Source organism: Arachis hypogaea, chromosome 3 (genome assembly GCF_003086295.3).
Source record: "Arachis hypogaea cultivar Tifrunner chromosome 3, arahy.Tifrunner.gnm2.J5K5, whole genome shotgun sequence".
NCBI lineage: Eukaryota > Viridiplantae > Streptophyta > Magnoliopsida > Fabales > Fabaceae > Arachis > Arachis hypogaea.
In genome coordinates this window covers 34,820,603-34,847,605 of record NC_092038.1, presented here as the reverse complement: position 1 = coordinate 34,847,605, position 27,003 = coordinate 34,820,603, and the positions used below count along the sequence as shown (strand labels likewise).

Genomic DNA, 27,003 nt, shown 5'->3' with positions numbered 1-27,003 from the left:
GAAAAAAAAAACAATAAAAAGGGGACAAAATGCCCCAAAGTGAAGCTCAAACAATAAAGAATCAATGCATATGGAATGTGAATCAAAAAAGGAAATGCAATGGGTAGTTAGATTAGTACTTAATTGTATTAGGTCATTATATAGGTTATGTGGGGAAGTCTAAGCCTATCAAAGATTCAAACTTCAAGCTCACTTGACCAAATATTCATCCTACCTTAACCCTAGCCCCATTACAACCTAAAGAAAAGACCTCATGATAATTGTATGCGTGCATTGAATAATTGTTGATTGTTAGAAGAAAAACAAATCTTGGAAAGCATGATTAGGGGAGAATTGAGTGAATCAATCCCAAACACCGAGTGACTAGAGTGCAAACACTTCCGGTGAGGGTTCGATGCTCAATTCCTTGATTCCCGGCTTTCACGAGCGTTCTTCTTGCAAATCTATGTGAACTTCATGTTTATACTTCAATTGGTAGGACTCATGAATCGTTCTATGATCTTAAGCCCTACTTGTGCATGTATGTCTTGGAGATTGATTTATTTTTAACCAAGTAGGTAGAATCATTTTGCATTTAGTTGCATGCATATAGTTTCTTTGCTTTGAATAAATGTTGATCCCTTTGCTTTTTCTTGGTTTAAGCATGAGGACATGCTTGGTTTAAGTGTGGGGAGGTTGACAAACCCCATTTTGACGGTTTATCTTGTGTTTATTTTAGGGGATTTTATAACCTTTTACCCACATTTATCCATTGAAATAGCATGGTTTTATAACTTCTCCTTTAATTGTGCTTAAGAGTGAAAACATGCTTTTTAGGTCTTAAAATAGCTAAATCTAATTCTCCTTTATTCCATTAGATGCCTTGATATGTTTGTTAAGTGATTTAAGGTTTAGGAGGCAAAGATTGGATCAAGGGAATGAAGAAAGAAAGCATGAAAAGTTGAAGAACTCATGAAGAAATGAAAGAACCGGAAAGCTGTCAAGCCGACCTCTTCGCACTTAAACGACCATAACTTGAGCTATAGAGGTCCAAATGATGCGGTTCTAGTTGGGTTAGAAAGCTAACATCCGGAGCTTCGCAACGATATAAGATTTTCCATAAGTTGCTACACGTATGGTGGCGCGCACGCGCATAGTACGCGCACGCGCCGTTGCTGCCACCTAGTCCACTTGAAGCAAAACGTGGCCAGCGATTTTAGAAGCCTTGTGGGCCCAATCCAACTCATTTCTAATGCTATTTAAGCCAAGGATTGAAGAGGAATCAACTGAACTTTTAACCATTAGTATAGTTTAGTTTTAGAAGTAGTTTCTAGAGAGAGAAGCTCTCACTTCTCTCTAGAATTAGGATTAGGATTAGGTTTAATTCTTAGATCTAGGTTTTATTCATCTTCTTCTACTTCTACCTTTCAATTCCTTGTTGTTACATTCATCTTCCTCTATTCTTTTGTTGTAATTTCCTTTATGTTGTTCTTGTGTTTTGGTGTAGATCTACTTTTGTTCCTTCCTTTCTCTTTCAATTCAATTCAAGGTAAATCATAATAATTGTGTTCCTTTTGATTTGTTGTTATTAATTCCTTGCAATAATTGTTGTTAGGTTTTGTTCTTGTTGTTGATTTACTATGTTTTCCTTTTATGCCTTCCAAGTGTTTGATGAAATGCTTGGTTGGATTTTAGAGTAGAATTTTTACTCTTGGCTTGGAAAGGTAACTTAGGACCTCTTGAGTTACTAATGTCCAAGTGATTGATGATTGGGAGCCATTGACTCTAGTTCTCACTAATTGAATTAGTGGAGAGTTAGGACTTATGGACTAGGATTGATATAGCTCATTTGACTTTCCTTTACTACTAGTTAGAGGATGATTTAATGATATTAATCCTTGCCAATTCTCATATTGTGGTTAGTGATTAGGATAGAGATCCTTGACCACCAACCCTTGCCAAGATCTTTTTAGGCCTTAGTTTACTTTCTTGTCATTTATCTTTCATGCTTCTTATCAAAACCCCAAATATAACTCACAACCAATAACAAGACACTTCATTACAATTCCTAGGGAGAATGACCCGAGGTCCAATACTTCGGTTTATAAATTTAGGGGTTTGTTTTAGTGACAAACAACTTTTTGTATGAAAGGATTAGTGATTGGTTTAGAAACTATACTTGCAACGAGAATTCATTTGTGAAATTCTAAATCATCAAAAATCCGTTCATCAACATATCATCAAAATTTCTAGCCATATCTAGAAATGTAATTTTTAGTTCTCTTTCGAGGTGAGAAAGAAGAGTTGAAGTGGAGTTGTAGAGTCATTGATAGTTGATTTTTATAAGTGTGTCTGCAATAAGTACCTACTCCTCAATGGCTAGTTTTGCAACGGCTACTTAACAGCTAGTTTTGCAACGGCTACTTAACGGCTAGTTTTTCAACGGTCACTTTCATGAACAATAATGGCACAATAATATTGACTAATTTAAAAAATTACATCAAAAATAAATAAAACAAACTACATTACATACCAGTAATACGCAATAAAAATAAGAACATACTACGTAACTCTACGAATACAAGAAACCATTAAATAAACCACTTGGTGATTATTTTCTCACATGCAATCTCATGAAGAGCTCGTCATTTTTCACTCATTGTAGACGTGTCAGCATTAAGTATTTGCATATCCATTTCCCTTTCTCTTTCCTTGGTCATCCTTTCTATTTTCCTTTCTTTTGCATTTATCTCCATTTCTTTAATATACCTTTGAGTTTGTAATTCTTGTTCTTTCATTGCCGCTTGAGCTTGTAATTCTTGTTCTTTCATTGCCGCTTGAATTTGCAACTCCTTCTCTTTGATTGCCATAATCTTTGCTCTATGTTTTCTCTCCTTTTCTCTTTCTTTTTTCCTATCCATTAGTTTCTTTTCTCTAACATTCTTAATATCTTCTATGAGAGATAATTTTTAATAACCGATGATTTCTTTTCGCTAAAATCTTCAGAAATTTTTGCTTTTCCCTTACCTTTTCGTTTGCTTTTCTTTGATCTTTGTGGGCGAACGGGAGAGTCCACACCGGATTCATCAGTCAATGATGTTTATGGGTTTGATGAGAATGAGTATGCTCCAGTTGCACTAACTTTGGTTCTTTTCAAGCCGCCACTCTGTGTAGGTAGTTGGCTTTTCCGTTTTTGCTCTAACCGAAGCACGTTCCAATGCCTCTCAAAAGTGAATTTTTGACCATAATTTGTGGAATAAAGTTTATAGGCCAACTCCTTTATAACATCAGCGTTCGAACCACTCCTTATGTTTCGACTAGCTTGATCGTAGCAACCAGCAAATTGTGCAACAGCCTTGTTGATCTTATACCATCATTTCTTACATGCAACAACCTCCTTGTCATGTTGGAGCAAAATTCTACACAATATCTATGAATTCGACTCCAAAATATTTTTCCTTTTGATCGGTACCAACTATAGGGTCAGTTGAAACATTTAACCATGCACTGATCAGCATCTCATCCTCCTTACAATGCCAATGTTGAATACTATCTTGCCTCCGATCTTCAATATCATCATCATTGAGGTTGATAGGATCTAATCCACGAGGGTTGGCAAAATCTGAATATTGTGAATTTGGACTAGATTGTATAGGAGTCTGAGAAGATGGGTGAGAAGAGCCACCAACACCAGATGTGTTATGTCTTGATGCACTGAATTGAGTTAGAAATGGCAAGAAAGTTGGAGTAACATTTCCGATAGAGGGGTTAAATATGGATGAAAATGGAAAATGTGGTGTTTGTGAATTTTGATTTTGTGGTTGGAACAAGGGAAATTGATTATTATAAAGAGCTTGAAAATTGAAATTAGAAAGATTTTGTGGATTTAGATTTTGAAATGTATTCGGTAGTGTGAAGTTTTGATTTGGAACTTGAGAGTTTGCGGTTTGAGATTGTTGGGTCTTTGGAATTTGAGAAAAGTTTTGTAAATAATTGAAGAAAGAGTTGAGTTGATTTAGATCCATTCTTTCGAACAAAAAATAATATTAATAGAACTTTGATTTTGTAAACTTGGAAGAAGATGAAGAAAAGTAGTAGAAAGTGTGAGAATAGAAGTGTATCTAAGTGGTATATATAGAGTAACAAAATATTAATTTGTTAATGATAAAGATAACATAGTAACGGCTAATTTCCAACGGCTAATTTTACAATGGCTAATTTAATATAATAATATAATTAATATTCAATATTAATTTAATTACTTATACTAATTATGATTTAAATAATTAATATAAATTATTAATTAATAGAATTATAATTAATTATTATAATTATTGATAAATTAAATATAATTTAATTATTTAATATAATTTTTAAATAACTATATTAAATACTTAAATCATATTTAATTTATAAATAATTATAATATTTAATTATATACGTAAAGTTAAATATATTAATGGTTAACATATTCTCCAGCGTTAGTTATTATATTAATATCATATTATTTAATTTTTTTTAATTTAATTGCCACATGTTAAAATATGATTGATTAAAATGAAAACAAACCAAGTCTCTTTGAGTAGGGCCTTGCTTGTTTTGAAAAATGTACTGGAACTTATCTTTATTTTGCTCTAACAATTGGTCTTCATCTTTTGTCAGACAATAGTAAACGAATCCTTCATTTGTTCATCGTTGGAGATGTTTTTAGACTTCTAAAAAAATGAATCATATAAAATTGCAACCTATATTGTCTCATTATGTCTAATCCATAACTACAATTACTCAAGTAGGCATAAATTGATATGGGTATGAATTCATCTAGTTCTTTCTAGGTCCCTTTCAATTTTGTATAGTAAAAGATGATGGACAATTCACCTTACTTTGTCAAAAATAGTATTTTTAACATATAAGCGATTGTGAAAAAAATTTAAATCTTATTTTGATAAATATTGGCTGTCAAAAATAATTTGTTAGAAAATTTTGAGAACATATTTTTTGTGATACTTATTAATTGTCAAAAATACTATTTATTTTGATACTTATTAACTATAAAATATTCTCAACAAAAAATTTTAACAAAGAATGAGATGTGATCTTGAAACTAAAGAATAAATTGAGATTTTGAAGATAAAGAATGAGTAGTATAATCCTAAACTGAGAGCAGTATGATGTCAAAATTAACAGAGCCCAAAGAAAAAAAAAATAGTAGAGTAAATTGAAAACAAATGAGTGTCAAAATTGAGGAGTAATTTTCTACGGTCAAATTTTTCGTCAAGAAAATATAGAAAATTTGACATTTGTGATATTTGTCAAAAATATATATTAATTTTGACATTTAATTATGGTGTTAAAAAATAAAGTGTCAAAATAACTCTATTTTCTTGTAGTGGGTTCAACTTTCAATTTTTAAATTTTTAGTTCTATTAATTCAACCTTATTTAGGTAGCTTAGCTGGCTCGCTCTTCAATGAAGCAGCGATGAAAGAGTGGTGCTCTCGGTAAATTTATTTGTGAATTCATTCATGAAATGTAACTATATGATGATTGGCGGGTCACTGGGATTCCTTAACTTATTGGCTTGAATGAGATGGGATCCACTTCTTATATATATTTTTTTCTCAGATGAATTGGACAATTTTTAATTCTAAATATACAGTATATTCCTACACTCTTTACACATTTATTAGATTTTTCTTCTAGATTGCAATTGATGGAATTTAAATTTAATACCTTTAAAATCGGGAAGAAAAAATATGCCATGTGAGTTAAGATTTATTGGCTCACTTCTCATATCTAAAAACCCTAGCACGTTTCTTCGGACCCCACTTACGTTTCATCATCTAGTGCTATATAATCATGATCCCAAATGGAAAATGGGCTCCGTGTCTAGAACTCTCCATTTTAAATACACATGGGCTTTGGACCCTAAAAAGTATCACCGTTACATCCTCTGCACATCTTACTCTTGCCTGGTCGCTTTGTTTTTGTTTTTGTTGAGTTGTCTTGGGTTCTCAACTTTCAGGCCTAGATTTGAACTAGTAGCTTATTTTGGTCCAAAATGTACAATGCATTGAAAATGGAAGCCCAACAAACCATGGGGCACCAACTTTTAATTTAGTGTTGGGGTTCCATTGGCCCATGAACATTAACGCATAATTTTTCTTTTGGTAATCACACAAACAAAAAGAGAAAAAGATTGCAATGTAAATATGTAACTGGTTCTCGATGCAGAAGAAAGTGATGATTGATCCCGAGTTACAGAGAAGGTGAGCGTGAAAAGCTTAAGGAAGTTGGTTGGGCTTATTAGAGTTAACAATGCATGGTGGTGAATTAACATGCGAAGCAAAGAAGTCTGTGTAAATTTCCATGAAGAACTTGTCGACAATTTCAATATAGAAGGGGCATTTAAGGCGAGAATAGTAATGGAGAACCTCTTCAATGTCCAACACATGTTCCACACGATCGTTCGTCTCCAACATCTCCAACTCCCTCAGCTTCTTCTCCAACATACCCTCATTGTTGTGTTGCTTCTGAGGAGATGATGACAAAGGCTGCTTCTTCTTGAGCTTACTGGGGGCCAATGAATCCCAATGGCGGGTGAAGTCACTGTCATAATTGACAGTAGAAAAGGAAAATTGAGTATTGCGGGTGAGGGGTGGCGGATTCTTGGGAAGTTTTTGATAGCCTGAACAGAAGAAGAAAGACTTGAAGTTCCTCAGAGCCTTTTGGAACAATTCCTTCGTTAGCGCCACCATTATTATTGCTGTTGGGTGACAATTATAGATAGTGTTGCAGTGAAGAACAGAACGTAGTTGGATATGATCTGAATTCTGATGATCAGTGAAAGGTTTTTCTTTTCTTTATAGAAAATGAGACACAAGATAAAAGCAGCATTGTAGCCACCAAAGATTCTCTACTTTTGTTTTCTTTATGCTTCTGTGGGAGGCGGACCCATGGCTAATATAGTATTGTGACTTTGTTCCCCCATTAACGACTTTGATTGATGCTGGTGGATGGAGTAATTGGCATATGTGGCCTTTTATGGTATTTTTTTTTGGGGGGGGGGGGGGGGGGGTGGAGCGGGATCAATGCTGTGCTTCTTCAATATTTTTAGGATAATTTATGTGATAAATAGAATTTTAAATGATGTAGATGTCTTACATCAGACCTCTCGTCTTGTTCTATAATGTAGTGTCTATAATGTAGTGTCTATTTATTAAAAAGGGTTAAAAGTTATTATTTTATTTAAAAGATATAAAAATAAATAATTTTTAAAAAATCAAAATTTACTAAAAAAATAAATTAGACAACATTTAGACAAAAACTCATAGACACCGTAGAATTGACCTAAATCGATTCGTACGTTATTATTTCAGTGATTTACTATATATATCTTATACAATATACAAGTAGTAAATTAAATCAATTTGATTTTATTCAATTTACTATTAATATATATAGTATATATACGATAAATCGAATCAATCTGATTTAATTTACTATTTAAGCAGATTATTCATATATTTTATTTTTAAGTTAATGACTTTAAACATAAATATCAATAAAAAAAAATACACTTTATTTAAATTTAAATAAAATATAAAAAAATAAAACAAACAAGAATAAAAATTTAATTTTTGTGTTTTAGTTTAAATTTTAAAAAATTTATATTTTTACAAACTTATGAATTTAAAACAGATCAATAAATGAATTCTAAAACTTCACTAAAAAACATTTTTTAACCCATTAGCATCTATAAAATTATTACTAAGACTTGTAATATTGAAAATGTTATTATAAAGTATAGCCTTTTAATGTGACATAGAAATTAAAACTAAGATTTTTTTTTCAAGTAATAAATAGTTATACAATATAAAAAGATCAACTATATTTATACAATATGTAATTTGAAAAATAATTAAAATATTATATCAATTAAATTATTATTTAATTTGTAAAATTAAGTGTAAAACAAATGCTTTGATGATGTTACTTCTAACTCAATCTTAAATTTTTAATAGCATAACATTATCAAAACGGAAGTTTTACACTTAATTTCATAAGTTAAATAATAATTTAATTGATATAATATTTTAATTATTTCTCAAATTACATATTATATAAATATAGTTGATCTTTTTATATTGTATAACTATTTATTATTTTTTACTTTAGAAAAAATTCAAGTTCTAATTCTTATGTCACATTCGAGGATTATATTTTATAATAACTTTTTCAATATCAAAAGTTCTTATAATGATTTTTTAGATACTAATGAGTCGAAAGATGGTTTTTAATGAACTTTTAAAAATTGTTTATTATTCCATTTTAAATTCAAAAATTTGTAAAAATATAAATTTTTTGAAATTTGAACTAAAATACAAAAGTTAAATTTCTATTCTTATTCGTTTTGATTTTTTATATTTTATTTGAATCTAAATAAAGAAAATTTTATTGACATTTATGTTTAAAGTAATAAAGAATAAATAAACAATTGGCTCGTCAATAATCTATATAAGTAATAAATCAAATCAAGTTGATTCTGTTTACCACTCGTACAATATATACATGATAAATCGAATCAACTTTATTCGATTTACATGTAAATAGTGTAAATCGAGCTAATTTAATTCAATTTATATAAAGATATTTAGGATAAGACTGTAACTATTTCTAATTTAGGACATCTGCGTGATTTTTAAACTTCATTTATTTTATTAGTATAAATTTTTCATATTTTTATGGCACCTTACTTTTTGTTTCTCTTTTCTCTCCCTAATCATTTATTGTATTTAGAGGTATTAAAAATCGATCCGAACTAAACAAAACCAATCAACCGAACAAAAAAATTGAAAACCGAATAAATCAAAAACTAAAAAAAAAATCGAAAAAATCATGTTTTGTTATTTTTTTGCGATTCAATTTTTAGTTTTAAGACTGAAAATTCTAACGAACCCAACCGAATCAGTCACCTAAAAAATTTGAAAAAACTAACTCCAAACCAAAGGCCCAAACACCAAATAACCCAAATTTCTAACAACATCATTCTGAGTCAGGGGCAGAGCTAGATAAAATATTAGAGGGGGCAAAAAATATTTATACAATAAAATAAGACAAATAAAATTTTAAAGGGGACTAAATTGAAATTTACATCTAATTTACATGTAAAAAATTAAAATTAGGAGGGTCGTTACCTCCGTTTCCTTATACCTGGCTCCGCCCCTGCTCTGAGTCTCTCTCTAGCGAAGGAAGATCAAGCCCCAAGTCCCATGTCTCGGTTGCGACTTTCAGTTTCAAGAGAATTAAGTGGGCACAATGTATTTATATATTGCCTGCATTTTTTTGTGAGAATGTATTTTAATTGCAAGTTATGAAATTTTTTATACTATGAAAAATGTCTTCAATATTTTAAATATTCTGACATAATAGTATTAAAAATAGAAAAGAAGAATTTTATTGTTTTTAATATACTTTAGATCTTTTAGTCGTGTTATTTTGTTGCATAATGCAATAACACTTCTATTAGTGGTGTGTTATTTTGTGTCATTTTATTAAGTTAGTTCATTTGTTTTATGATATTTAAAAATTCTTTGACATATTTGTAAAATTGTGATCCTAAATTTTATTTATTTTAATTTGTTTTATTTGTTGAATTTTATTGGATCAAAATTTTTGTTAGTTATAATGTATTTATGTTATATGATTTTAATGTTATGAATTTGTGGAATAACATGATAAGTTTTTTTTAGTTGATTAAAAAATCGAATAAATCAAACCAAATCAAATTGTAATTTAATTAAATATTAAATTGAATGATTTCTTTTTAAAAAACTGAACTAAACCACACCACAAACACTCCTAATTACATCTTTTTTCTTCGTTGCCTTAATTTCATTTGCCATGCTGCTTATTTTTCTTTCCCAATATTGGGATTTTGAAATAACAAATTATATATACATAAAAAATTAATTACTAATTATTCATTCTGTATAAAAATACTTATTTAATATAATATTATGAACGGATTTGATAAAGCTTGATTTTTTTATTATGACTGATTTGATTATTTAGTTAAATTAATATGTATAAATATATATTAATTCATTTGATTGCTAATTTTTAGTGAATATATAATTTTTTTTAGTGATGATTAAAAATTCTAATTCATTCTTTCAATTATTTTCATAATACTTAAATAAGTAAAAATATATGTTATTTTAAGAAAAAATAAAAATGATAAAAAAATTTAAAACTATTTTATTTAAAAATTAAGAGAATAAGTTAAAATTTCTAATATTTTTTAATTTTTTTATCAATCATACTAGGGTTGTAGGTGTATATCAAAATCGACTAGTGTAAAATACACGTTGAAATATAAAATATATACAAAAAAATTAACAATTAAAAAACAAAAAATAATAAAAAATATATATTTTTAAAAGTTATCATTCATATATTTATGTAAAATTGAATAGTAACTAATTTTTTATATACACATAATATTTTTATTTCTTTTATAGGACCAGAACCAACAATAAAAAGTGATTAATATGTGTGCATAGACATTTCCTTAGGGCCTCATGTGTACTTATTTTTGAGATGTCCAACACTACTTGATACATATTTATAATAAACTTTTCCTTATTATTTTTTCAAAAGCATTTGGCATTTGGGTGATGTAAAAACCTTTTGAAAAGTTTCCAAGAACCTCTAATAAGCTGCTTAGTCCTTAGGGTGTTGGTATCCCTAACAGTTTGTCCATGAATATATTTTTGGTGATTTAAAATATTTTGAAATGAATTAATTGGAAGCATTAGGAGGTCATTGTGAATAAATAGTACAGGAGGGAGGACAGTGACAAGTAGAAGCTGGCCCAAGGGAAACCTTGGGTATTAAAGGACAAATAGCATAATAGAGAAGAAGGACAGCCCAATTATGCATCTCTGGTCACCCAATGCATTGGCCCCTTTCTCTCTTTATTAATTGCACTTGGGGGACTCTTATTTGGTTTGTGTGCATTGACAATGAGATTTGGGGCTCAAGGACCCAAAAAATGCGATCATTAATTACAAAGTGGCAAACAAAACAAAGACATAGTGGATTGACCACTACCAGACATTCTTTAATCTGCTTTCCATTTGCGGCACACATCAGATCCCACCCCCACCACTCATCAAATTAATATTTATAAACAAATTATAAAGCTAAACATAAGCAATAAAGCAGGCATTTATCAATATATTGAAAGAATATAGAAATATTCCTCACAGGCTCTCTGTTTCTTGATCTATTTTCAATAATGTGAAGGTGATGTCCTTTGCAATGCATGGGCAGGGTATTTAATTTGATCTTATCTCCTCGTATATCTGAAATGGTATGCGAAATGTGATGTTACATTGCTATCAATAGGGTTAGAAAGAAGAGGGGAATGGGTAGAGTGCCCCCCACAAGGCCACAAGTAATAGAAATGAATGTTTTGGTTTTTAATATTCATATTCTGCCTGCAAAGGCTCATAACAGTTATTTGCTCATTCCCCTGTGCCTTCTCTTTCATGAAGCAATAAGCAGCAGCGCCAACTTCGTTTGACACAGACCAAATTGATGTTTCAGCTTTCCCTTATTGCCACTCCAGTGCATAATGGAATGCCACCTGTCCCTCTTCATCCCCCCCGCCTCTCACATACACATCAGTACATCACCAATCCCCCCCCCCTTCCCTTTTTTTTTCTGTTATTATTATTATTATTATTATTATTATTATTATTATTATTATTATTATTATTATTATTATTATTATTACGTACTAGCTACATCGTGCATAGCTAAAAATCTAAATTTTCTTATATTATAGTGGTAACACATGTTTTCCATTAGTTTGTTGGAGGCATTTTGAAGATGCAGCCTATAGTCCCATCAGAACCCAACATCTAAATCTTTGATTGTCATTGATCAAACTTGTACGTGAATAGGCCAAGATCCTTCTTGGCTAACTACATTTTTTTTTTCCTTTTTTACTTTTGTTTTTAAGTATATAGTGATGAGGACAAACAACATGATCTACATCTATGGGACAATGCTTGCTTGGTATGTATGTATGTATGTTATGTCCTTTCTTGCTTGCTCAAATATAAGGAAAATAAAGTATTTTGTGTATACTAAAATCAGATATTAAAATCTGGCACTAATATAAAATATATTAATATATTTTAAAATACGAAATATATGTGAAAATAAATTAAATAATATACGTATTTTTATATATAAATATGGTAATTAATTTTAATATATAAATAATATTTTTATAAAACAAATAATTGATACACAAATATGAATTTAGATAGCTATATGTCTTAATTAACTTGTTTTCAATTAAGAACCAAATATATGTGTTTTGTCTTTGGTGCAAGCAAGAAGCTGATTGTCTTTCTTTTCCCATTTATTTTTGGACAATTGACTTTTAAACTTTGTTGTGTACTGCCATGTGACAACCTTAATGCTACATTATTAATATTACAACTTTAATGACATAAGAAATACTTAGGATATGATTAGTTTGTATTTTCATTTTATGTTTTTATTTTTAGTATTTTTTATTTTTTAAATTTTGTAAAAAAATAAAACAATAAAATAACAAAATTTTATTTGTTGTTTTTTTTTTTATAAAATTTTAAAAATAAAAAAGAAAAACGTAAACCAACATATCTTTACAAACAAAATGGCTAATTGCTAATAATTGTTCATGTTATCCGGTGAGTCACGAGGCAAGAGACAAAAAAAATGCTATTCAGTCATACATGCGCATCTTTGGTTCTCCAGCTTGACAATGCTTAATTAAACAAGGTGGATGCAAATAAGACATGCGGATACTAGAAATATTTGCATCATGTGAATGCCCTTGTGTCCCATATGAATAGTAGATTAATCAACAGAAATAATAAGGTCAACATTGTACCCTTCAATGTGATTATTATTTTATTTTCCTTTTTATTATGCAAGAGAAGAGGAGGGGACATAGGGAACTGGGGAGACTCAATCAAGTCACCCATCAACATAATTTAAAAAACACCCAAATTCAAACCAGGCTAAGGAACAATGGTAAAAAATATCATGCCTGAATCAATCGGTATTGGTTCTTTAAAAATACAGTATCGATTATTATTATTAGCTATGATCATGATAACCTTTTTCAAATCCAAATAGTAGTATATCTTTCTGCCAGCAAGTATATCCATATTTTGTTACCAGAGTCAATGGACACCACACCGTCAAAAGAAAGGAAAATCAAATGTAGATCTCACGTACATCTTCACTTTCTTTTTTTTTTAAATAAAAAAAGGCTGTTAAAAGTGAGAAGTGGATCTCTGTAGTTTTGTAACCTTGTTCCGAGTAAATGGTAAAATTAATTTTTAAAATATTATTTATTTTTTAAATTAATTTTTAAAAAATATTTTTTAATTAAATTTGTCTTTTAAAAATTTGTCAAAATTTATTAATGACATATTAAGTGATATTACAACACATTCTTAAAAATTTTAATTGACTATTAACATAATAAATATATAAAATTAGATCAAATCAAAACTTAATTGAGGAGAAAATTTGAGATATTAAAATTTCTCAATTTAAGATTGATTTGATCTAATTTTATAAATTAATCATATTAATAATCAATTAAGATTTTTACATGTGTTGTGATGTTATTTAACATATTATAGTAATAAATTTTGATACCATTAACAATAAAAGTGACAAAAAAAACTAACATAATTAATTTAAAATATTTAAAAAATAAATTTAATTAAAAAAATTTCAAAAACTAATTTAAAAAATAAATAATTTTTCAAAAACTAATTTCACCGTTTACTTCTTTCATCCCATGTGGTAGACTGGTAGTTTTCTAATGATAACATACTAACTAATTTCAGCATGCCTCTTCATTTTCCCTTAATTTTTTATTCATTAAGACTTTTGAACATAAAAGAAATAGTGGTAGTATCTTTTTGTATTCTTTTGGCACAACCAAATGAAAAAGAATTTGAAAAGGTCCAAAAGAACACGGAGAGAGTAAGCCTAAGACAGAGGCTTTTGCATTTTTGAAGCACTTTTCCATGATTCGAATCAAAACAAAGCATCCAATCGGCCATCTTTCAATGATACAACCAAGGCCTCTTGTTTTTCCATTTCCATTGAACAATCTTTTCCCACAGGGCTGCCAACACAAGTACTCTTTTCAAAACTTTTTATTTTTTAACACCACCTTTCCAAAATTATTAACCCCTTCTTCATCATTAAACCAAATAATCTCACAAAAGATAAAAAAGAAGCTCTCATCATAATAAATAAAGTTTGATCAGTTCAGTTCAGTCTCACTTTGTTAACTAAGAGACAAATAATAATGCCTGTCAAGAACATTAGACTAACAGAAATGAAAAGGATGGATATGAATATTATACATGCAAACTAAGTTAGAAGAACTAACCTAAGTTAAGTGCAGCTAACACATACATACATAGAGAAAGATGATCAAATTATTATTATTATTATTATTTACTAGATTTTTCTAATATAATAATAATAATAATAATAATATCAAAACCAGTCAGAGAACAACGCTTCCCAAATCTCGGTGAAGACCTCTACAATGAGGTTATGATGATGATAGGAATTCAGAGAAAGAAAACACTGCAACAGATTCTCCAAACCATTTGGTGAAAATATCTGCTTCTCAACGATCATTTCCACCATGGAAGTCCTGAAGTCACTGTATGGATCACTGGAACGCTTCACCACAGCGAAAGTGTCCTTCACCTTCCCTTGCAATGGCATCACGCCCGTATCGGAGCTCCGCCCTCCGCCACGGTTTTTCCGGCGAGAACGGTGGCGCCGGCGAGACCTTGAGGAATCGGAAGAGAGGCTCTTGGAGGAGAAAAGCGTGTCTGTTTCGTCGTCTTCGTCGCTGCTATACCACCAATATCCTCCAAAGTTTGTGTCTTTGGCGCAAGAATTAAACGGGAACATGTCTCTTTTCTTATGGGCATTAACCATCTTCTTCTTATTCTTCTTCTTTTTCTTCTTGTTCTTGAAGTCTCTCGCTGACGATGAGTTCTTGTTCTTCGTCTTCTCGTGTTCATAGATTGTGTTGAGGGGTGTGTTTGGTGCCGCAGGGGGGCAGAAACCGCCGCCGTCGACGGCAAAGGGTGATGAGAGCTCGGAGACTCTGGTGCGTCTTGGGAGAGAATCCTTAAACGACAAGATGCAATTGTCGTCGATGGTTTTGAAAGTTTGGGAGGACTTGGGTTTGCAAATGGAGGGAAAGGGACGGGGTCTTGGTGGTGGAGGTGGCGGTGGCTCTATCATGATGAGGTGGTGGAAGCCACCGTGGTGGTTGGGTGGTGGGGTGAACACTGCCTTTTCCATAACGTCAGTGATGTTCCGGTTCCGGCAAGACCCGAATGATGACCGAAACATGCGAGAGATTCGCATTTTCAGCCGGTTTTCCATGGCAGAGAGAGAGTGAGAGAGAGAAGAGTGGGTGAGAGGTTTTTTGAAGGAAGAAAATGAAGAGGGAGAGATATAAATGCATGAGAAACCCAAAAAGTCGTAATAATAATGCGAACATGAACATGCTATGAGTAAATTAAAATCAATTATTAATATAAAATATATATTAAAATATAAATATATATTAAAAATAAATTAAATTATATTTGTATTTATATATAAATATATTAATAATTAATTTTAATAAATAATTTTAATTTACAAATAATATTTTTATGTAATAATGTGTTTTGTTTAATATATATATATATATTGTTTGTGGTGCAACCTTATGCTGTTTTTCCGTTTGGATTAGGTATTGATAACACTTGTAAAAATGCATATTATTTTTTATTAAGAACAAAAATATTTGAAAAAAATAAGTCTAAATCAGTTTAAGTTTATCATTTTTACGTTTGTTAGAATTATAAACATTAACTTAAATAAAACATCTTTTAATTATTATGTCTTTAGCATTGTCGTATATTAAAATATATAATGTGGTGTGGTTAAGGTTCCAACTTCCAACTTCATCATATGTGACTGATGATAATGATTAATGAGTCATAATAATTCATAAGTAATAAAGAAAAAATGAATTATCCTACAATTAATATTGAACTTTTCCTATCACTTGATTAATTGAATACGATATACAATTAATTACTTTGGGGTGTAAAATTTAATGACCATGTCCTTTTTTCCAAAAAAAAAGAAAAGAAAAGAAAAGAATTTGCCCTATAACTTCAAATGGGTAGGAGTGAAAACTCTGAAAAGCTAAAAACTTCCTGGATAAGTACCAACAGCAGAGCATGGGAGGGACTTACTCGACAAGAACAATTTTTACTTGTTTTAGGCCGCAAGTTAAAGAGAATAAAAATAAAAAATTTCACTTGCTCAGCAAGTAAAAACTACCAAAAGTTTCCAGCTAAAGATGGCATCATGATCAATGTCTTTTTGTATCCTAGAAGTTTAGTGGGGTTATGTTTTGATAGTAGGAAGATTACTGTTATTAAAATTAAGGTACTTATTACTCCTAGATAGTACTTGACGTGAGAATTAGTGGGATTTGCATGTCTATTAGAATGTTAATTAATTAATTGTCTAATTATAAGCAAGTAAAGAAGAAATTAAAGTATTAAGTGTGGCATATATTTGCTCTGGGACATATGTAAGTGGTAGGGGAGGGGACCATTATCAATATCAAGGACGTTAATTATATTGATTGAAGGCGCTTAATGATGTTTGAAATTCAAATGTCAGAAAAAGAAAGGACCTACGCAATACCAAAATTAAAATAAAATAAGATAAAGTGCTACATTAGCATACATAGCCTTTTCAACAACAGTTTGATAAGAATCTTTACCTAAACTTTGATTTCTTCTGTAACTACATTGATCCCGTGATAGAGAAGGATAACAGTAATATAAAGGATTTTAATTTCAAAAAGAGAAAATCATGAGACTTGTTACCGCTATTATTTTCCTTTTAACTCTTATCTGTGTGGAAACTGGAAAGTGTATATATATGTATCATGAATCATGATTGATTCATGAACAAAACCAAATTGAAGTACTCCTCCACAACTGCAATGATTTAATTTTGTCAGTGTTTTCCACTTCCTCAATACAAACGTACAAATCAGGAAGGGAGCATTCAAAGCTTTCCACTAACTTCATCAGTTCTGTGCTTATTTATATATATATATATATATATATATATATTTCAGTTGATTGTTCATATATACACCTGCTAGCTAGCTAGCTTCACAGTGACAGTATTGTAGTATTAGTACAAAATATAGTAGGCTACTAATTCCTTAACGACTTATTTAACTAATAATCTATATTTATATTAACGAGGATCACGGATAACCATATATTCATTCACATGAAACATTAATAATGCCTTTAACTAGTAGCTAGCTACTACTAAATAAGTGATAAATTAATTACTAATATTTCTGCCCCTCATCTCTCAGCAAAAAAAAAAAAAAAAAAAGGTTTCCTAAAATATGCCATTTTATTAAATAGACTAATTATGTTAGAACGGATGCTGCCAATTTCTTGCTAGCTCAACCACCAGCTTTTGAGAATATGGCTCAAGAAAAGGAAAGACAAATTAGGCTTATTGATAAGTGATGATAGAGATGGAAATTGGAAGGGTGTCTCACGGGGCAGTGCCTAATAGTACCTAGTATACCCCATATAAATTGAGAGGGAATGACCATTCTCTATAACTAATTTTTAAGTGATGAGGGACCCTTGACCATATCATATCATATTTGAATAAAAATGGTAGGTAGTTTCCATTTCGCTTTTGTTGTACAACTAAAGTCTACATACATTAGCCCTAAACCGAGAAAACGGATTTCAATTAATATACCATGTAGACAGGGATCAACCTATCCTATATTGTATCCTATATAATAGCTTTTTTTCCATTTCATATTTTGCCCTTCTTTTTTAATTTTTCACTCAACGGCTTGAATAAGAAAAAGAGAGGGGGGCAGGGCTTTTTTCAATTAAATAAAAATTCATTATGTTTATATATCAATACACCTCAATTTAAATTTATAAATAAACGTTATCTACAAATTAAAACCCAAATCAATTTTTCTCAATTTTGCTTGTTGTGCCAAGTGCCAACGTAATCAATTTTTCTAATAGTAAAATTGTGAATAATAGGTAGAAAAATAAATGGTGGTATATTTATACATAAATAATAAACTTTTTATTTAAAAAAAAACCGAGGGGGGAGGGGTTCCTCTTTTCTGAATTTATTTATAGTCAAATGGACAGAAAATAGAAAGAACAAAATAATAAATAAATAATAATAATTGATTTTCGATGTTTGAGTTAGGGGGAGTGGAGGACAAAGGTATTATTGTCATTTTTTCCATGTTCCCATCTAAATGTATATTATTAGTGTTTAGTGAATCTGTCAACATGCTCATGTCTTGCTTGACTTGTCCAGTAGTTACAAGACAAGATTAGAGGGTTTTGAAATCTTTGGAAATACCACCGACTTCAATCTTAGCAAGTAAGCCTAACTAGTAATTATCAAATGTTGGATAGTTAGTTCTATTAATTACCTTTAATTTGATGATGAGTTGCACTTTATTCTCATCTAAACGACACTAGCTATATCTCCAAGAATCATGAAGTCAAGGCCTTTAGAGTAGAGAATCTCAAAGTCTTGGAAGCTTCCAAACACATGAAGACACAGGGAAGACAGCAGCACTTACCCTTTACTACTTCAAAGTTCAAATGCCCCACCAAAGGGTAAGAATCAGTGTATGCCATAGTTTTATACTCAGCTTTTCGAATTCAGATGAGCTAGCTAGCTCAACGACAAGAAGAAAACATTGCAATTTTTTTACATGGATTTCTTGGGAGTTGGCAGTGTTGCCCTGATTTGCTATTCTTACGATTTATATAAAAGGCTCTGAAAATCTCATCAGAAACCCCATTTTTTTTGTTAGGTAATGTGTTGTCGATGAAACCAAATAAAGGGGGAGTCACTAGAGTTTGACAATTGGATCCAATTTTATTTTCACAATTTCATGAGCTTGTCTTTTGTAATGGCTATACATAAATAACTTGTAGCATCCCACACGTACTATTACTAATATGATTGGGACAGCAGTGTTACATATGTACAAATGATTAGGTCAGTTATTTCAAATCCATAACGTTATATGCCAGTATCAAACATATTTACTATATATTCGGCACGAGACAAGGGCATTGGACAAAAAATGACACCGTGACCAAAACTCTTGACACTTGATGCTTCATGAAACACAAGTGGAGATACAATAATTATTCCATGTTTTAAAGTTTTGAAATTGAAATCCCAGCAAGGAAGCAATCAGAGTTGCAGACATATCTCCCACCCTAAGGCTAAGGCTAAGGCTAAGGCTAAGGCTTTTTCGCTCACATAAGGTACAAAACAGTGGTTTGAGGTCCATAACCTAAAACGTTATTCTGAGTAACCACTAAAAACTAGTAAATACACACACACATGGTAAATTTGTTAGTGCTGATAGGCATATGAATTGGATTAATGTCAATCCTATACATCATACATGTCGTTGACATTTTGTGATAGTAATAGTATACTACAGTGTGCTTGTCTTTTTACCTACACACGCAAACACCAATTTTATTTTTATTTTTAATCACCAGTCACACTAACCAATTCCAATTCAGTGTCCTTATTACAATTATTATTATTGATATTACTAGAACTATCCTGAAAGAGTGTTTCCATTTCTTCTAAGCTCTTGCCTTTAGTCTCAGGCATAAATACATAAAAGAAAAGCGTAGCCACCACCATGACCCCTCCCAGCACAAAGAACATCCCTCCAAACGTTATCTTGTTAGAAATGCTGAGGAACGACAGCGACACCACCCCGCTCACCAACCTATTCACCGATATCGCAAGGCTTGAACCTTGGGCCCGAAGCCTCATTGGAAATATCTCTGATGAGTACACCCATGTTATGGGCCCAAGCCCAATTGAAAAGAACGACACATCAGCACACGCGGCCACCACACACAACACTATGGCCCAAGCTGGCTTCCTACTTGACTCCCCAAGAAACTTCGACCCAAGGCCCAGACTGAACAAGGAAACCGCCATGCCAAGCGAGCCCAACAATATAAGAGGCCTTCTCCCAAACTTGTCCAAGTAGAGTGCGGAAATCAAAACAAATGAACTCTTGGACAAGCCCATGATCACATTAACTCCAAAGAGCTGTTTCTTCCTTTTAATACCGGCGGCCTTGAACACCTCCGGGAGGTAATATATGACGGCATCGTTGCCGGAGGCCTGCATGAAAAAGTTGATCCCTATGGCGGAGATCAGCATTCTCCGAACGGGCCAAGAGGGCCTTATTAGAAGTTCCTTCCAAACACCCTGCCCAGCCCAATCTTCTGCCGTAGCAACATGGGCCGAGGTTGGGCTTCCAGTTGGGCCTATGACGAAGGACGCGGCCTTGGTTATTTCACGGAGCCTCAATTCAGCTTCGTCAGGATTGGATGAGATCTTGAGCAGAACTTTCTTTGCCTCATCCACTCTTCCTTTCATGGCCAACCAACGTGGGGACTCGGGCATGGCTATGACGCCCAAGGCAATGGCAACCGCGGGTACGGCCGCAAGGCCCAACATGAGCCTCCAGCCAACGTTCAATGGAAGGCCCGTGAGAGAATAGTTGACGACGTAGCCTAGGAGGATCCCAAGAGTTATGAAAACTTCGGGGAGGGAGGTGAGGAAGCCACGTTTCATGGCGGGGGATAGCTCGGCCGTGTAGAGCGGTGCAATCATGAGGGCTATGCCGACGCCGATGCCGGCGACAATTCTTCCGGCCAAGATGAAGTGGAAAGATGGGGCGAGACCCATGAAGAGTGCGCCCACTAGGAAGGTTGATGCGGCAAGGACTATGGTGTAGCGCCTTCCAATGAAATCGGAGGTTTTGCCGGAGGCCAGTGAGCCAATTAGGGAGAAGATGTTTAGGGTTCCGACCAAGACTTCCTCCTGTACCGACGATATTTTGAGGTTCTCTTTTATGAGCATGGCTGCCCCACTCATCACACCAATATCTGCATCCAATAATTCAAATATATAATAATTCAATTGAAATAATAAATAATATATATATAGACTATTACTGACACTGACCGTAGCCTAGGAGGATGGAATTTGTGGAGGCCAGAAGAGCACATAGAAGTGTGAATCTGTTGAGGCCACTCTTGCTTTGTCCACATGATTCTGCCGCCGAACCACCATCTTTGCTTTCCATTAATTCTTTATCGAGAGAGAGAGAGAAGTGTGCGTTTTCGAGATTATAGTAGAGAGTTGATTATTGGGGATGGGATCACAGGATGATGTAGCAACAACTAACAAGGGAGGAGATACGGACAAAAAACTGCTTCCTTCAAGCAATAAATGCATGATCCAGATGATGTGGCGAATTCGAACTAGGCCCCATTTCTGTCCAAACATACACACTCATCCCTGCTTTCACGTTCACGGTTTTTGCTTACAAGTACCTATGGCCATCCCCATCGCCATCGCTCACACTGTTTCCTTACTCCCTTTTCGTATTTTCGGTGGACGACACTTACGCACAGTATGGTGCAGTTTCATAAAGTTTTTAAAACTATTGTATTTTGAAAAGAATATACAATTGATGCATTTGTAATGTAAAAAAAATTATAAAAGTAGATATTAGATTCATGTATTTAAATAATTTAAAAATAAATTATTTTTATTGACAAAAATATTAGACAATTAAATTTTTTTAACTAACACTTTTTATGTTCTTTTTGGTTTTGTTTTGTTTTTTTCTTTTTTTATCATCGTAATCATTATATATCCCCCTCTTTCTTTTTTTTCTTTATTCCTTTAATTTTTTTATCATTATCTTTTTTCTTTTCTTTAATTTAATATCACACTATTAGTTTCAGAATATGAAAAGTAACATAAAATTTTTTTATTAAAGACACAAAAAATTTGTTAAAAATGACACAATTTTTTTATAAATGATTAAAAAAATTTTTAAAAAATTTTGGTGTCAAAATTAAAATTTTTTGTAACAATTAAAAATTATTAGTGCTAATTTTTTAATAAATTTTACAATTTTAAATTTTCATTCCTCTCTTTTCCATCATCATCATAATTATCTTTTTCTTCTTATTTTACATTCTCATTATTCTTATATTACTATTTTAACAAAATTTTGTGTTATAATTAAGAAATTCTAATGTCAAAATTAAAAAACTTCTTATGTTATAATTAAAAATTTTAGTGCTATTTTACTGATAAATTCTACACAATTCAAAACTCATCGTCTTTTTTCTCCTCCTTCGTCTTCTTTTTTTTTTTTTACTTTTTTATAGTTCTTTTTATTTTACCATTTTAACAAGAATAAAATAAACGAAAAATTAAATAAAGAAAAAGAATAAATAAAAATGTGACAATAACCACTTGAAAGAAGAGGAGAAAAAAAAACAACATTAATACAACAATAAAAGAACCATAATAAAAAAAAGACGCACGAAAAAAAAAATAAATACAAAAAAGAAATGCGTGATTTATGGTCTTGCTGCTAATTTAAGGTGTAATAAATGTTTTATTATTCCATTCAGATTTTAACTAATGAGTTATCTAACATATATATTTAGGACATAAAATAAAGTTATAAATTAAAAAAGTTTTTATAAAACATGATGTAAAATTTAAATTTTTAATCTATTTATTGTGCATTTATTAAAGTAAAATATTTAAAATTTTTTATTACAAGCAACTTTAACTTGTATTTTTATGGCACAGATTAATTAAACCCTTAATTAATATGTGTTTTAAAATTATTAATTAAAAAATTTGTATAATAAAAATAAAAAAATTTAATTTTTAATATATTTATTTTTATTTGTTAAAATAAAAATTTAAAACTTCCATTAATAATAATTTTAATATATATTTTTAGAATTTAAAATTTAGAATATATATTAATTAAACTCTTTTAAAATGACATTTAGAAATAGGGTTTAACTAATATATATTTTAAGAGTATACAATAAATTTATTATTGATAAAAAAATTTAAATATTTTTAACTAAAATTTTTTTAGTGAGTAAAGTATTGTTTTTGTCCCCAACGTTTGGGATAAATCTCAAAATTGTCCCTAACGTTTCAATCGTCCTATTTACGTTCCTAACGTTTTAAAATTGACTCAATGTTGTCCTACCGTTAGGGATCCGTTAATAAAATTAACGGCGGGACAAAATTGAGACGATTTTGAAACGTTAAAGACGTAAATAGGACTAAAACGTTGGGGACGAAAACTTTACATAGAAATAAATTTTAATTTTATTCTTCAATAATATCAATTTTTACTGTATATAGTATTCAATTATTTTTAATCATATTTACACTTAATCACCTTATTTTTATTCTAAATAAATTTATTTTTTTAATTTTACACTTAAAGTAATGTATTTTTTATAAATAAATAAATTTTACACTTTTATTCTAAATAAATAATGTAATGTGATTAGAATGAAAGTGTAAAACTATAAAAAAATATAAGTAATGAAAGTAAAATTATATTATTTATTTAGAATGAAAGTATAAAATTTATTTATTTATAAAAAAATTATATTATTTTAAGCGTAAAATTATAAAAAAAATTAATTTATTTAGAATGAAAATAAGGTGATTAAGTGTAAATATGATTAAAAATAATTAATACTATGTACAGTAAAAAATTGATATTATTGAAGAATAAAATTAAAATTTATTTCTATGTATCATTTTTGTCCTCAACGTTTTAGTCCTATTTACGTCCCTAACGTTTAAAAATCGTCTCAATTTTGTCCCGCCGTTAATTTTATTAACGGATCCCTAACGACAGGACAACATTGAGTCAATTTAAAAACGTTAGGGACATAAATAGGACGATTGAAACATTAGGAACAATTTTGAGATTTATCCCAAACATTGGGACAAAAACAATACTTTATTTTTTTTAATTTATAAATTTAACATATCCACTTAAGATACAAGGTAGATAACCTCTTAAGAATATAAGTTTGTGCATATTAATTAAACTCTTTTTTAATGTACTACAACAAGTGTTACTGAACAGGAGATTCCATCTTAGTAAAAATGCAGCGGCAGATTCCAAATTCCAAGCGACCTTTCCTGTGAGACACCTACTTGAAACTCACAGAATCAGAATCATTTGGCAGTGTGTGTCCCTCAGGCCTCAACTATGCCTTCTGTAATCCAATACAAATGCATGTGGTATTTATGTATTAACTGTGCCATCCTTTTTCCAACATGCAATCTGTTACTTACCTTCAGTAAATGCGATTCATGCGCCAATTCCTTTCCAAAAACATTGATTCCTTTTTTCTAACCTAAAGCTGGTTAGCAAACACACAAGTAGTAAATAAGTAGACAATAAATTTAAAATTTAAAACAAAATAAATTTAATTTAATTTATATTTTATTGCATCTTATTAAAAAGATATGAGATATTTAATCATAATTTCTTTTTTTTTCCCTCTAAACCCAAAGAAATTAAAAATGTACCGTTTTGTAGTTTAAAAATTTTAAAAGAATAAATCATTATTTTAACTATCAAAGATTTAGAATTTTGGATACTAATAAAATTAATGATGAAAAAATAAAATTAATATTGTATTCATAAAAATTAAATTTTGTTTGACAAAAATATATATCAAATCGTTAACTTTTTGTTTAATCTATCAAAAACACAAAAAATAGAAGGGTTATGTTAGGTAACTAATAATTTTTTGAACAACATGAACAACCACCAATCAAATAAAAACACACTACACCTCCAAAATACTTACCTAAATCTTAATATTAGAATAACTATCCGTACATTTAGTGAAATAAACATCCGATATATCTATTATTCACATTGTTTAGTATTTTCATTGTCTACTTATACTTTTCCAAAATTAGAATGACTTCAACGACGCTTAAGATTCACTCGTAGACTCTTACGGATACCTTTCCCTTGGAACATAGAAAATAATAATACTCATAAGAAAGGAGGACGATCTAAAAACTCCATCAAACCTTCAAGAGCCCGAACAAATGTCCAGGGTACATAATTGATTTAAGTTAGAACTTAGAACCCCATACTACACTAGATCGAAGTGAATACAAACTTTACACCTAACTCAGTAAAGAGTAAAGACACATGTATACGTATAAAAGTACGATCAATCTCCCTAATTCTCACATACTCTATCATCCTCTTTACATGGCGTAAACTCAAATATTACTTTTTTCTCATCCCTTACCCAACATCTTGAACCCAACTTTATGACAGATTCGACGTCATCAAACAAAGATTGAGTTTTTACATCGTCATTAACCCACCAATACAGACCGTCACCCTTAATAATTTTTTTACCTGTGTTCTTTATTATTTATGAAAAACCAAGACACACATCGACCTAACAAAGCATACAGAAACACTATAAAAATGAAGATTAGAGAAAACTATGACAAATTGGTCACAAAAATAATACACTTTTCTGATTGATTTCTCTTTCAAAGGTAATTTTGATGGACTCTTTTTCAAATTTTTTCTATTCAAAAACCATTTCTACAAAAACTTTTGCAAGTTTAAAAACAAGCAAGAACGGTTTCATTTATCCTACCACTTGCACGTTTTGATTATTCATGCCTACAACTATGTGATAAAAACACTATTCAATTTTGTGAAGATCAATATTGAGAGTAAACTTGCACAACACGCGCTTTTATGTCACTTCATTCATTTCAAGTAGCAAATTTCAAGTAAAGTACCTGATACGTAACCTATACCTCGGCCACCTAGGCCATCCAAGAAACTCGGAATAACACGATAAGGTTGGACCCGAAAATTTGAATAACCAAACGTGGTCAGCGAAATTAACTCACCTCAAACAGCACTCAGTAATGGACCAAGAATCTCAGACTTACCCACACATCGAGTAAAATATCATCTATAAAGCCGAGCACACAACCCCGAAAAAAGACAGGCTCTGCTTTGAGTTTTATATTACTTTTATCGCACTTATAAAACCTCCCATTAACTTGAGCGTCGGAGTACATTTTGCAAGTATTTCCGCCGCGGTGTTTTAACCCGGACCAACGTGTAGCTCCCTAGCAGAGGCAGTGCAGTGCTCGGAGACGCTATAACTCGACAATCCTTCTCAGACAAACCACTTGACGCCCACCGTGGGGCCAGAATTTATCTAACCCCACTATTTTCTTTGCCTAGTTTTTACTCTTTTTTTGCAGTATTCCCAATCCTCAAACATGGCAGATAACGGGATCTAATAGCTCACACAAGCCGAGCTCTCGGTGCAAATCGCTGAACTTCAGGCAAAGTCTGTAGACTGGCCGAACTATCCTCCAAAAATCAAAACGAAAAAAACGTCGAAGGAGATCCCATGGGGCCGAACTCTTCAAACGCACAGCATAACTCCACAGAGCCACAAGAGATTATTCCACCAAAGGAAAAGCTCACACTCGACAATTCTTTCTCTGAGGGCGTAATGAATTTCCAGATGCTGAAGAATTTCGTGCTGCCAGCCAGACTCAAACCATACAAAGGATTCGGAGACCCCCGATTCCACATCAAAAAGTTTCAATCTATGATATTCTTCAATGGTGCCTCTGACCCTATTCTCTGCCAATCCTTTCCAACTTACTTAGATGGTGTTGCTTTACTTTAGTTTTTTAAGGTTCCTGCAGGTTCTATCACTTGTTTCGAGGAGTTAGCGAGATCCTTTATTGATTACTTTGTAGCTTCTAGAATATATATACACGGGTCGGACTACCTCCGCACCATTAAACAAGGTCCTCAAGAAAGTCTGAAGGACTACATGACGAGGTTTCCCAAGACAACCATGGAAATCCCATACCTCAATGATGCGTGAGGATC

General features: G+C 31.3%; 2 protein-coding genes across 2 annotated transcripts; both read right to left on the bottom strand.

Annotated features, from left to right (window-relative positions):
• Positions 1-14,298: 14,298 nt before the first annotated feature.
• On the bottom strand, positions 14,299-15,557 carry LOC112790248 (transcription repressor OFP8). Its single transcript, XM_025832558.3, has one exon. It carries the CDS (start codon positions 15,480-15,482, stop codon positions 14,571-14,573), a length of 912 nt encoding a protein of 303 aa, XP_025688343.1. The 5' UTR covers positions 15,483-15,557; the 3' UTR covers positions 14,299-14,570.
• A 3,981-nt stretch (positions 15,558-19,538) lies between these two features.
• On the bottom strand, positions 19,539-21,737 carry LOC112790247 (probable polyol transporter 6). The gene is made up of 2 exons (XM_025832557.3): positions 21,207-21,737; positions 19,539-21,127 (listed from the first exon to the last, which is right to left on the bottom strand). Exons 1-2 carry the CDS (start codon positions 21,325-21,327, stop codon positions 19,701-19,703), a joined length of 1,548 nt encoding a protein of 515 aa, XP_025688342.1. The 5' UTR covers positions 21,328-21,737; the 3' UTR covers positions 19,539-19,700.
• Positions 21,738-27,003: the final 5,266 nt, after the last annotated feature.